Here is a 14,360-nt window from a genome sequence, read left to right as displayed (position 1 = left end):
ATCAGGTTTACAGCATATCAAAAATTATGAATTTTAATGGGAGTCAATGAGCCTGAGCATGGCATTATTACAAGAATTTAGGGCGAATCTCCCCAGCCTGTTTGCAATAAGTTAGAAATTGCAGCATGGTGCCATTACATATTTTTACTATCCTGGGGAAATATTAGCTCCCTAGTGTAATTTTTTCCAATGCTTTTTCTTTAATGAAACACAGAAAAAACAACAGAATATGGCCAAATAACACAGACGGGTTAAAAAAAATCTCTTCATTTTAATTTTATTAAAAACAGAGAAACAAATCAAAATAGTCTATGATTTGTAACGACATCATTTTTACATACTGTACATTAGATTTTTATGCCCCCCAAAAAAAGATGACTGTAGTTTCCTGTAGCGGGTCACGCAACATGATGCATAGGGTTGGATCTGGCCCCCGCGCCGCCAGTTTGACACCTGCTATAATAGTAATGCTCTATAATAATAATAATGCTCTATAATAATAATAATAATAATCCTTGATGGATTAAGAACTGGAATTGAAAATGTCATCTTTCGTGCAATAATACAATTCAACCACTCATTTTTGATGAAAAGCTGAATAGTACTACACTGTATTTGTTTATTTGTCCTTCTCTCCTGCGTCAATAGAGGCTGCCATGGCCAATTTTTTTATGTTTCATTATTAACGTGTGCGCGTGCGGCTTCTGGAAATAGATTTGATAAGGGAAGGCGAGGAGATGAAAGTCTGCTTCATTCACCAAAAGACAATATCCCTCAAATCCAATAGTAAGCGCACAGGAACGTACTGTATTTCCGCCGCTCTAATAAACTTCCTCTTGCCTTGCGCCGACGGTACAGTATGTTAACTCTCTCCAAGTCCTTCAATTCTGCTGTGAATTTCAATGACTTTGTCACTGCCATCCTTCCTACTTCAAATGAATTGGACGTCTATTTCCGTCAACGGCAGCCACTGCAGATGCTTTTGACGTTGATCAAATACCGTAAGATAGTTATGACTGCATTTTAAGGTCAGTGCATTGACTTTGATGAGACGCCTTGCCCCTACCAACATGGCGGTCCTGAGGCCATGTTGGTAGCACGTGCTTTGACTTGGATGAAATAATTTTGGTTGAGAAATAAAATAGGTAATGTCAATGCATTGACATCGATGGGAAGGTGGCCCCTACCAACATGGCCTCATGGCGGCCATGTAGGTAGGGGCGATAAAAGCTCTTTTCATACGTCCGCTGACATTGATGAAATAATCTTGGTTGAGAAATAAATAAGTTTCTGCGTTTTAATGTCAGTGCAATGACTGATGTTACTCCTTGCCCCTACCAACATGGCCGCCCTGAGGCCATGTTGGTAGCATGTGCTTTTACTTGGATGAAATAATCTTGGTTGAGATATAAGATGGGTAATGTCAATGCATTGACATTGATGGGAACGTGGCCCCTACCAACATGGCCTCATGGCGGCCATGTTGGTAGGGGCGAAGAAAGCTCTTTTCATACATCCGCTGACATTGATAAAATAATCTTGGTTGAGAGATAAGATAAATACGTTTCTGCGTTTTAATGTCAGTGCATTGACTTTGGTGGGACACCTTGCCCCTATCAACATGGCCACCCTGAGGCCATGTTAGTTGGGATGATGAAAAATGAGTTTATCACTAGTAAACGTCCAATCCGTTTGAAGCAGAAGGGTGGCAACGAATAAACGTTTGTTCATTTTCTGCCAACCCTCCCTACTTCAAATGGATTGGACATTTATTGCCGTCAATGGCAGACATTTTGACATTCTTTTGAAAATCGGTTGAGAAATAAGATGGGTAATGTCAATGGATTGACATTCTTGGGAACGTGGCCCCTACCAACATGGCCTCAGGGCGGCCATGTTGGTAGGGGTGATGAAAGCTCTTTTCGCCCTTCTGCCGTCAATTGAAATGAGTATTTCCCGAGGAGACGTCCAATCCGTTTGAAGCTGGAGGGTGGCAACGAATAAACGTTTGTTCGTTCGCTGCTAACCCTCCCACTTCAAATGAATTGGACATCTATTGCCGTCAACGGCAGCCACAGAGTAGATAGCATGTGCTTTGACTTTGATGAAATAATCTTGGTTGGGAAATAAGATTGGTAATGTCAATGCATTGACATTGATGGGAACGTGGCCCCCACTAACATGGCCTCAGGGTGGCCATGTTGGTAGGGGCGATGAAAGCTCTTTTCATCCATCCACTGTCAACTAAAATGAGTTTATCACGATTAGACGTCCAATCCATTTAAAGCGTGAATGTGACACCTTGCCCCTACCAACATGGCCGTCCTGAGGCCATGTTGGTAGGGGCGATAAAAGGTCTTTTCATACATCCGCTGTCACTAGTAGACTTCCAATCCGTTTGAAGCAGGAGGGTGGCAACAAATAAGCGTTTGTTCATTCTAGGGCTGTCCCAAACGACTAATTTTCTCCCGACTAGTCAGCCGACTATTATTACGATTAGTCGACTAATCTAATAATTAAAAAAAAATTTTTTTTTTGTTTGTTTGTTTACTAATTTAGAAATGAAATTTTTGTTGACGCTTATCAATTCACATAAAACATATTGTAACACTTAAATGATTTATTAAACTACAAATAAACACGTAAATAACAATAATAAATCACAAATAAACAATGAGTTCAAATGCTGATAGAATTAACTAGTGTAGCATCCCGATTGAAAAGAAAGTCTCTTAAACTGATGGTTTACAACTTTTATTCCATCCTTGATGTAATCACACTGTAAGAGCTACGGTGCACACAAATAAAACAACACAATTAGAAATTAACGAAAACTTTTCACCTTTTTCCTTTTAAACCTTATTTATATATTAATGAATTGCCTTTACCTTAATTTATTACCTTATCATTGACAATCTCTCCCTTGAGTGCAATCACTGTATATACTGTATATATTTATGACCTTTTAACCTTATATAATTTTCTATACCATAAAATAAACCATAACATGAAATAAACCTTTCAGTTAGCATTACGGACAATACTAATAGCACTTATAGGCCCATTGTCAATGAAACATTATTATTCAGTAAGGCGACAGCACCCTCTGGTGTACAAAAAATGAAAAAAAATTTTACAAACTGGGTGACGGCGTTTGAGGTGTTTATTCACGGCCGACGTGCAGCCAAGCTTGGCATTGAAGAGACAGGACAGAAGAGTGTACCCTCCGTTGTTTCTGTGAAATAAGTCAATGTTCTGGACACTCTGGTGCGCTTTTTTTTGGCTTTGTGCCGCTTTCCCCGCTTGCATACAGAGCATTCGACATTCTGAACTTTCCACGCATATATTTTTTTTAACCCTTCATTAACCGTCGACGGGATGTTGTGCTCGTCGGCGGATTTACGTCATCGATGACGTCGACTCTGTCGACTAGTCGGGACAGCTCTAGTTCATTCGCTGCCAACCCTCCCTACTTCAAATGGATTTGACATCTATTGCCGTCACTGGCAACCACTGAGTAAATAGCAGATGATTTGACACTGATAAAATAATCTTGGTTGAGAAATAAGATAGTTATGACTATGTTTTAATGTCAGTGCATTGACTTTGATGGGACACATGGCCTCAGTGTGGCCATGTTGTTAGGGGCGATCAAAGCTCTTTTCATACATCTGCTGTCAACTAAAATGAGTATTACTATTAAACCTCCAATACATTTAAAGCGGGAGTGTGCCAGTAATAAATGTTGGCAATGGCAGCCACTTAGTAAATAGCAGATGCTTTGACATTTATAAAGTAATCTTGGTTGAGAAATAAGATACAGTGGTATGAAAAAGTATCTGAAACTTTTGGAATTTCTCATGTTTCTGCATAAAATCAACATCAAAAGTGATCTGATCTTTGTCTAAATCACACAGATGAACAAACAGTGTCTGCTTTAAATAAACCCACCCAATAGGTTTCCATATTTTACTAAGGATAATATGCAAACAATGACAGAAGGGGGAAAAATAATTACGTGAACCATGACATTTAATATTTTGTGGTTTTAGTTAAAGCAGTTTTTTTTCATCTGTGTGATTTTGACAAAGATCAGATTATGTTTGATGGTGATTTTATGCAGAAATGTGAGAAATTCCAAAATCTTCAGATACTTTTTCATTGCCTGGCTCTGCCAAACTATTCTCCCTGTATTTTTCAAACACTGAGAGAAATAGTCTGGGAACCATCCCATTAACGGCCTTTTCGAGCAGGTACAAAATCAATCGACAAATCAGATTCGTTTATTTGCGTGACGTGTTCTTAACGAGCAACGTCACTCTTGCGCGTCGAAAGTCGTCTCCACAACACAGATGGTCAACGGGATAACCGAGAACCTGTTCCAATCCGCGGTAAATTCTGTTTTAAATGACCAAAAACACATCGACACGAGTCATTGACAATAGTCTGTCTCGCGCTAGCCATGTTGAATAAACTCCGCTCTCTTCGTATGTTTACTTCCGCGCGCAAGTCCCTCGTGCTTCCGTCGTCAATTAATAACGTCACGTCTGCCCGTCGCTGATTGGTCCACTCCACTGTCTGTTTGCTGTGACTTGCTCCGCCCTGGAAATTGTATCCGTGGGAATGGTGGCCAGACTCAATAGCTGGAACAGCGTTGAGTCTGGTGTACCAGGCAAACTTTTTCATACCTCTGTAGTTATGACTGCATTTTAATGTCAGTGCATTGGCATTGAAGGAATCTGACCTCATAGCCAGATTGCCGGAATCACACCAGCCAAATTGCTAGAGCCGGGCTGGTGCCGCTCCAATGAAACGGGCCGGCGAAAGCCAACAACCCGGCCAAAAGGCCAAACTCCGCACGTACACCTTAGTCTTAACCCCTTGTATTGACTCCATTTTGAAAGCTGGAAAAAGGCTTCGAAACACAAGTTGACAATGATCAAACGGCAAAGGGAAAACAGCAACAGACCCAAGCGAGGAGGCAGACTGCTTCCAGGGTCGCCATGTCACAAGTAAACGAAAGATTCCCGAGAAAAACAATTAGTTAAACATTCAGTCTTTTTGAAGGCTCTCACGGGGCGGGCCGTGGGCAGGAAGAGGGGTGTGTTTGGGTCTTCTTCTGTTGCAGATTTGGGCGGTCAAGTTCATGTGTCACCGTTGCTGGGAGTTTTCCGAAATTTCCGGGTTCGCAGTGAGTCAGCAACAGGCACACTTTTGCGAAATATACGATGTTTGTTGATTAGAACATGCAGAATAAATGAGATTTATTGATTACAATCCCACAAGAGCAAGCAAACAAACATCAAAACCAGCATAACAAGTGGTAACGATGACGCTAGATCTAGGTTGTCAATCCCAGAATCCCCGCGCTACCATCACAGCACAACAAGATGTTCCTTAGCAATGAAAATCGCTTACCGTGACAAATGAGCGGGGAGCCAACGCTCCGGTAAAGCGGCGAAGGAACAAAGCCGAGCGATCCGTACGTGATCCTCCAGCGGACTTCACGGGTCGCCCGGAAATGTCCTGTTCTTGTAAGAACGCGCCCCCAGGCGACGCGGCGCGTGCCTTGCCCAAATGACAAATATTAAAGCTACTTTTGGTTCAGCTCCTTGAAAAAGGGCTTCTCACATGGTCAACAAGTTGTGCCGTCCTGGTAACAGATGTTCTGTCCCCGCGGTAAATATTATGGGTGCAAAACAAGTTATCTCTTGAGATTCCCTCCTAACTATGGAACCCAAGCGCGTAAAAAACAATACTATGGTGTAAAACAGGTTATCTCGTGAGATTCCCTCCTAACTATGGAACCCAAGGTGAAAAACAATAACAGGCGTCGAAGTGGAAACATGGAGAAGTTGTTACAATCTAGGTCACAGAGGCAATCATACATCACAAAGGCATAATATGCTAATGTTAAGGCATCACATAAAATTTTCCCCCATCACTGGGTCATGTTTAATGAGGCAACGGAGGTGGGAGGTTCGGCGTGCCTCACTGTCTGAGAGGTGCTGAGCTATCAAACTTAGAGTTCTTTTTGTTATCGGGTGTAGTGGTAGTACAGGACGTCCCGCCATTTGTTCTGGACTGTCCTGTAGAGCTGATTGCGGAATTTGGTGTTGCAGACGTGGGCTGATCCATTTGAAGTGGGAGGGTGGCAACGAATAAATGTTTGTTCCTTCGCTAACATTCCCAATTCAAACAGTGGACATCTATGAGACAAGACCATTTTTAGGCCAGGAATGATCAAACTGTTGATTAATTTGATCATCGATTGGTTGTCTCTTAGTGGATTGGTGTTGGCAGCCCTAATGATCTGTCATTGACCGCGACAAAAGGGCGAACGATCCCTGCCAGTTCAAATGCATTGGAGGTTCAGCCAAAAAGTTCAAATTTGGCAAAGTGCCACTCAACGGGCACCGAAGTGACCGTCTCGTCCGCATTATCAACACGGCAAGCGTCCACTCTCGCCGCCGAAATCCGAGCGTGTTTTGGCTGGCGCGGAGTCGGTCGTTCGCTAATGTCCAATTAGGCCGCGGGCCGGAGCGCGTCTCCTTGGGGGAGGTCGTAATGAGACCGGGGCCGCAGAGCAGCTGACCAAGGTAAATAAAACACCGCACGCTCATCAAGTAAATAGCTCTCACGTTCCAACAATAGCCACTGTGTCCTTGGACCACAATGGACAACAGTGACAAGTAGCCCTACATGCCGTGTATCCTTACGTTTGAAATAAAAACACAAAACAGAGAAGAATGGGAGTACAGTAAGCTGATAATACCGGCCATGTTGGAGACCGTCGGCTCATCTGGCGGGAATGCCCGAGAAGTGACAGCAGCCTTTGTGTGACTCAATAAATCCCAGGGAGAGAAGAGTTATGAAAGGCCACCGCATCGCTGCCCACAGTTGTTTCACATTCCGCTCGAGTGAGCTCCAAAAAAGCAAACATTTTCATGTTTTACGTGCTAACGGACCAACTACGTCAAACTCGTCTTTGTTCAAGGTTTATGCCGTTCATGAAATGGATTTTGTCAAAATTCAGCCCTCAAAAAGGATTAAACTACATGTTTGGGGCACTAAAAATGAGAGAGACAGCGATAACCAAAGTGGTATTTGCCATGTGGCAAAATGGATTTTGCCTTGTGGCATTTTTTTGTCATGTGGCAAAATGGATTTTGTCATGTGGCATTTTTTTTTTTGCCATGTGGCAAAATTGATTTTTCCATGTGGCATTTATTTTTTTTGCCACATGGCAAAAAATAAATTATGGCATTTTTTTGCCATGTGGCAAAATTGATTTTGCCATGTTGCATTTTTTGCCATGTGGCTTTTTTTTTTGCCATTTGGCAAAATGGATTTTGACATGTGGCATTTGTTTTGGTATCTGGCAAAGTTTTTTTTTTGCCATTTGGCAAAATGGATTTTGACATGTGGCATTTGTTTTGGTATCTGGCAAAGTGGATTTTGCCGTGTGGCAAAATTAATTTCGCTATGTGGCATTTTTTTTGCTATGTGGCAAAATGGATTTTACCATGTGGCATTTTTTTTGCCATGTGGCAAAAAGGATTTTGACATGTGGCATTTGTTTTGGTGTCTGGCAAAGTGGATTTTGCCATGTGGCTTTTTTTGCCATGTGGCAAAATTAATTTTGGCATGTGGCATTTTTTTTTTTTGGCCATGTGGCAAAATGGATTTTGCCAAGTGGCATTTTTTCTTTGCCATGTGGCAAAATTGATTTAGCTATGTGGCTTTTTTTTTTGCCATGTGGCATTTGTTTTGGTATGTGGCAAAGTGGATTTTGCCATGTGGCAAAATGGATTTTGCCATGTGGCATTTTTTCTTTGCAATGTGGCAAATTTGATTTTGCCATGTGGCTTTTTTTGCCATGTGGCAAGATTGATTTTGCTATGTGGCATTTTTTTTGCCATGTGGCATTTTTTTTGCCATGTGGCAAAATGGATTTTGCCATTGGGCATTTTTTCTTTGCCATGTGGCATTTTTTGCCATGTGGCAAAGTGGATTTTGCCATGTGGCATTTTTTTTGCCATGTGGCAAAATGGATTTTGACGTGGCATTTTTTGGGTATGTGGCAAAGTGGACTTTGTCATTTTTGGGGGGGTATATGGCATTTTTTTGGGAGGGGGGTGTATGACAGTTATGCAGGCTATGCAAGTTCATGCCATTGACGGCCACGCACGTCCAAATTTCCCATTCGTTTTAGATAGCAGAAAAACGTGTGGCTGTGATTTTTGGCCATCCACTTACCATTACAGTGCATTGACATTCAACGGACACCAAAGTCAGGCTATGCCATTGACTGCTAGGCACGTTCAAATTTTCCATTCATTTTAATTGTCAGAAAAACATGTTTAACTTTTATTTTTGACCATACACTTTACATTAGAGCGCACTGACATTCAACTGGCAACCAAGTCAGGCTATGCCATTGACGGCTATTCACATACCAAAAAAAGAAAAATGCCACATAGCAAATCAATTTCCCCACATGGCAACTAGGGGTGTGCCATCTTACGATTCAGGGTGCTCCGATTCGATTTTTGAACGATGATCGCGGTATTGACAATGATCACGATGCATCGTACAGTACTGTTTAATAAAGTAGCCAAACAAATTTATGTCCGTTATTTAAAATATCCTTATGATTCAACAGGAAATATAGAAACATGCCCGCACAACAAAAAGCTGCCCTTAAGCTGCTTGTTTATTTTTTTTATTTTTTACAAGAAAGTGCAAAAACATTAACCACTTTAAAGGGAGTACTTATTTCTCTCAACAATACAATAACATTTACACTGGTGGAATGAATTCCACATTTTCTGGACACAAACAAAGTGTCTTTAGAAAAAAAGACTTCTTTTAACCAATATACTTTGTTTTCACAGTGTTACAGGTGGAAATCACAACTGCTCTTGACACCGCCATGCACACACTCATTACAGCGCGCGCACTTCTCTCCCCCTCTCTCGCGCAACAACAGATTTCTGTACTATTTCGCATGTTTGTAGTGTTACTGCTGTACTTAATCATGGTTTTACAGTTTCTGCATATGAAATACGCGTTAGCGCTGAGCGCTAAGCTAATTAGCTAATTCGCTAACTGTTAACAGCTCAAAAACAACAACAATAAAGGCTAAACAGTACAAGAGGGTTCGTGTACTCACCTCTTATAGACGCACACAGGTCTTAGCAACACACGCAGAACATTTTTCAATTGAAATGCCTTAAAACTACTGCTGAACAGTAGCAAAGACAAGGAGCAACGAGCTATCTCTCTTTCCCTCTTGCTCTAAAAAGTAACTTGCGCACCATTCTGTGCCTGCCTGTGTCATACACAAATTTATTTTCCAGTCTTTTAAAAAGGAGTAAATCTCTCGCCCAGTAACAGGGAGCATCCATCATAACGTTGTGCGTTTGTCCGTTAACAGTGTCCGGGCGGCAGACGTGTCTTGAATTTCGTTCGGCAACGAGCGGCTGCCATAAAGTTATGAGTGAAAATCATCGTTGTCTTTCGTTCCTTTATGAATCGTAATCGAATCCTCACATGTCGAATCGCGGTGCATGTAATAATTGATTTTTTGGAACTCCTGTAATGGCAACATCCATTTTCCCAAATGGCAAAAAATGGCACATGGCAATTTTTTTACAGTCTATTTTCTCAGTGTCTGCCATTGACTACTCTAGACATTCATTTGAAGTGGGTGTGTTGGGTTTGGGGGTCGGCAGACTATAATTGGATGATGTCTACTGCCATTCACGGCAAGACAATGGCGTGTCTCGCTGACCTGAATTTTGGCTTTTCCCAGGCAACATCTTCGTGGTGAGCCTGGCAGTCGCCGACCTGGTGGTGGCCATCTACCCGTACCCCTTGGTGCTGGCGTCCATCTTCCACAACGGCTGGAACCTGGGCTATGCCCACTGCCAAATCAGCGGCTTCCTGACAGGCGTCAGCGTCATCGGCTCCATCTTCAACATCACCGGCATCGCCCTCAACCGCTACTGCTACATCTGCCACAGCCTCAAGTACGACAAGCTCTACAGCGACAAGAACTCCCTGTGCTACGTTCTCCTGATCTGGGCTCTGACCGTGGTGGCCATCGTGCCCAACCTCTTCGTGGGCTCCTTGCGCTACGACCCCCGGGTCTACTCCTGCACCTTCGAGCAGTCGGCCAGCTCGGCCTACACCATCGCCGTGGTCTTCTTCCACTTCATCTTGCCCATCATGATCGTCACCTACTGCTACCTGCGCATCTGGATCCTGGTCATCCAGGTGCGCCGGCGGGTCAAGCCCGACAACCGGCCCAAGCTGACGCCCCACGACGTGCGCAACTTCGTCACCATGTTCGTGGTCTTCGTGCTCTTCGCCGTCTGCTGGGCGCCCCTCAACCTCATCGGCTTGGCGGTGGCCATCCGGCCGGAAGTGGCGCTGCCGCTGGTGCCTGAGTGGCTGTTCGTGGCCAGCTACTTCATGGCCTACTTCAACAGCTGCCTTAACGCCATCGTCTACGGCGTGCTCAACCAGAACTTCCGACGCGAGTACAAGCGCATTGTGGTGTCGCTCTGCACCGCCAGACTATTCTTCCAGGACAGCTCCAACGACCAGGGTGGCCCTGGCGGCGAGAGGCTCAAGAGCAAGCCCTCGCCGCTCACCACGAATAATAACCGCGTCAAAGTGGACTCGGTCTGACAACCAGAGAAAAAAATTAACCAAATATGATATCATGGAGAAGCCTCAAATGACTGCGACACGGTGCTAATCTGACCTCCACAATCAGTACAACAGGGGTACATATGTATTATCTTATTGTTATTATCAGACGCTTTGCTTTGCTGCTGCATGAATGACTGACAGACCCAAACCTCCGATAGAAACTCCGGCAACTGCTAGTAAGTTCTGGTAGTCCTCTCGAGGCTCCTAGTTGTCCATGAGTGAAGGTTCCTGGTTAGTAACAAGGCCTAATGGTCACTACAACTTCCGATTGATCAGCTTTCTCGTCTGTAAGGAGCACCTTGGAGTCTAAAAGCAAGCCCATAAGTTTTAGTAGTCCACTAAAAGCTCCTAGTGGTCCACGAGTGACACCTAAAGGTCCCTGATCACTAAAAATGCCTTTTGGTTACTAGAAGTTTTAATTGATCAGCTTCGAGTCTGTAAGCAACACCTGGGGTTATAGAAGCAGCTGCTCAAAGTCCACTAGAGGCTCCTAGTGACCCATGAGTAACCCTTAAAGCTCACTAATGGCCACTAGAATTTTCATTGATCAGTTTCCGATCCGTAAGCGAAACTTTGGGTTTTGAAGCAACCGCTAGAATTTAGCTCGTAGGTTCTGGTAGTCCTCTGGCGACTCCTAGTGGTCCACGAGTGATTCCTGAAAGTCCATGATCACAAATGGTGACTAGAATTTCTCATTGATCAGCTTCCGGTCTGTAAGACACACCTTTGGTCCTAGAAACAACTGCTAGAATTCAGCTTGAAAGTTCTGGTAGTCCTCTGTCAGCTCCTAGTGTTCCGTGAGTGACACCTGAAGGTCCCTGATCACTGGAAACACCTGATGGTCACTAAAAATTTCGATTGACCAGCTCATCCTTTGTAAGCAACACCTTGGGTTCTTTAACCAACTGCGAAAAGTGGGCTCACAAGTTCTAGTTGTCCACTAAAGGATCCTAGTGGTTCATGACTGACTCCTGAAGGTCCACCATCACTTGATGATCACTCACAACTCCTAGTGTTCGGTTGATAAATCCCCTAGTCTGTGTGCAACACCAGGGGTTCTAGAAGCAGCTGCTAGATGATCACTCAAAACACCTAACGGTTGATAGTTGTTTTGATTGATCAGCTTCTAGTCTGTGAGCAACACCTGAGATTCTTGAAGCAGCTTATGGAAGTCCACTAGAGGCTCCGAGTAACCCATGAGTGACACTTAAAGGTTCATGGTCACTGAGTGTCGCTAGAATTTCTTCATTGATCAGCTGCCGATCTGTTAGCGACACCTTCGGTTCTAGAAACAACTGCTAGAATTTGGCTTGTAGGTTCTGGTAGTCCTCTGGCGGCTCCTAGTGACCCATGAGTGACAACTTAAGGACCATGATCACTAATGGTTGCTAGAATTTCTCATTGATTAGCTTCCGTTCTGTAAGTGACACCTTCGGTTCAAGAAATACTGTAGCTTGTAGGTACTGGTAGTCTTCTGACAGCTCCTAATGGTCCGTGAGTGACACCTGAAGGTCCCTGATTACTCAAAACCCTTGATGGTTGCTAGTCGCTCTGATTGATCAGCTTCTAGTCTGTCCCCGGGGCCTACAAGCAACTGCTAAAAGTTGTTCTAGTAGTCCGCTAGGGGATCCTAGTGGTCCATGAGTGACTCATGAAGGTCCACAATCACTCGATGATCACTCTCAACTCCAAGTGTTCGGTTGATCAGCTCCTAGTCTGTAATCAACACCTGGGGTTCTAGAAGTAGCTGCTGGTAGTCCTCTGGTGGCTCTTAGTGGTCCATGAGTGACACCTGATGGTCCAGGATCAGTCATGCTCGCTAGAATTTCTCATTGATCAGCTTCCAGTCTGTAAGTGACACCTTCAGTTCTAGAAACAACTGCTAGTATTCGGCTTGAAAATTCTGGTAGTCTTCTGACAGCTCCTAGTGGTCCATGACTGACTCCTGAAGGTCCGCCATCACTCGATGATCACTCACAACTCCTAGTGTTCGGTTGGTCAGCCGCTAGTCTGCAACCAACACCTGGGGTTATAGAAACAACTGTTCATCAGTTCCAGTGGTCACTCGTGACTACTAGTGGACTTCTAGAACTCTGCTGTTTTTGTAAAAGCTCCCATAATCAACTGCTAGTAGTCTGCACCAACTCCCGGTGTTGTCACCACTTCAAATGGTCCACTATCAAGTCCAAGTGGACTAGAAGCAGCTGCTGGTAGTCCTCTAGTGGCTCCTAGCGGTCCCTGAGTGACACCTGAAAGTCCATGAACACTCATGGTCGCTAGAATTTCTCATTGATCAGCTTCCAGTCTGTAAGCGACACCTTCAGTTCTAGAAGCAGTTGCTAGATGATCACCCGAAACACCTAACGGTCGCTAGTAGTTCTGATCGATCGGCTACTAGTCTGTAAACACCTCGGGTCCTAGAAGCAACTGCTTAAAGATGTTCTAGTAGTCCGCTAGAGGATCCTAGTGGTCCATGATTGACTACTGAAGATCACAATCACTTGACGATCACTCACAACTCCAAATGTTCAGTTTATCAGCTCCTAGTCTGTAAGCAACACATGGGGTTCTAGAAACAACTGCTCATCAATTCCAGTGGTCACTCGTGACTCCTAGTGGACTTATGGAATTCTCCTGGTTTTGTAGAAGCTCCCATAATCAACTGCTAGTAGTCTGCACAAACTCCCGGTGTTGTCGCCACTTCAAATGGTCCGCTGTCAAGTCCAAGTGGTCCACTAGTAGGTTCCAGTCATTTGCCAACAATCGCTAGTCATCGCGGACAACTTCTGAAGGTCCACCATCAACGTACAACAAATCTGGTTGTGATCATCTTATCAGGCACTTTTTGCTTTGTAGCTATAGTCCAGTCAACATATGTCCAACTTTTTTTTTTTTTTTAATGCTAATGATATCATCCTATTTATTTTCAATGTAGATATATTAGTAATACAAATATATAGATATATATACAGTATATCAGGTTCCAGCCAAGCCAAGACAAAAGATTGAATAATAAGCTCATTTGTGGCAGTGTGACACTTAACCAAGTGCTGTCTTATTCTTCTTCTACTCCCCTTCATGATGTGGACTATATATTTTAGTAAGCAGGCCATCCTGTGCTCTCATTAGACTGTATGCATGGATATCAGGAATTGTTCATAATATGCAAAATAAAAACGATATACACTTCACATGGTTTTATGGCTTCGTTCCTAGATCGTTTCACGCCAACGTTCCGGAATGTGGAACAATTTCATGCACAATGTTTAAAAGCCCATGCGATAGGCTCAAACACCCCTGCGATGGTTTGAAAGATGAACGAGTGTAAAAACTTTTGGGGGTGGGGGGTGGCCTATTTTTAAGGCATATGGTTTTATTCTACAACACATTCAAGATTTTTACCTTGATTTGTTTTAAGAACGCCATTTCATACACGACTTAATATGAATTTATGTTTGCATCACGGCTGGAAAAAGAACTCTGTCTCTTTAAGAAACTCGCCTGCCCCCCTCATTTCAATTTACAAATCAAATTTTGGGGACGTGAGGTCTGAAAAGAAATTAACGTGATAATAACTTGTTATTTTAAATCCTATTGATGAGAAGGGTCAAAGGTCAGAGGTCATGGAGAACAAACAT

The 14,360-nt window shown here is 43.4% G+C and overlaps 1 protein-coding gene across 1 annotated transcript in view; it reads left to right on the top strand.

The window, feature by feature from the left end:
- LOC130920065 (melatonin receptor type 1A-A) overlaps nt 1–14,105 on the top strand; it is an 89,281-nt gene extending 75,176 nt beyond the window's left edge. Inside the window, exon 2 of the mRNA XM_057842917.1 lies at nt 9,818–14,105. Coding sequence (XP_057698900.1) covers nt 9,818–10,698 — 881 coding nt within the window. The 3' untranslated portion in view covers nt 10,699–14,105. The remainder of the gene's footprint in view (nt 1–9,817) is intronic.
- Nucleotides 14,106–14,360: the final 255 nt, after the last annotated feature.

The sequence above is a fragment of the Corythoichthys intestinalis genome, chromosome 8 (genome assembly GCF_030265065.1).
Source record: "Corythoichthys intestinalis isolate RoL2023-P3 chromosome 8, ASM3026506v1, whole genome shotgun sequence".
In the NCBI taxonomy this organism is placed as follows: domain Eukaryota; kingdom Metazoa; phylum Chordata; class Actinopteri; order Syngnathiformes; family Syngnathidae; genus Corythoichthys; species Corythoichthys intestinalis.
Note: the sequence above shows the minus strand (reverse complement) of the source record. Positions and strands in the feature narration are given on the sequence as shown.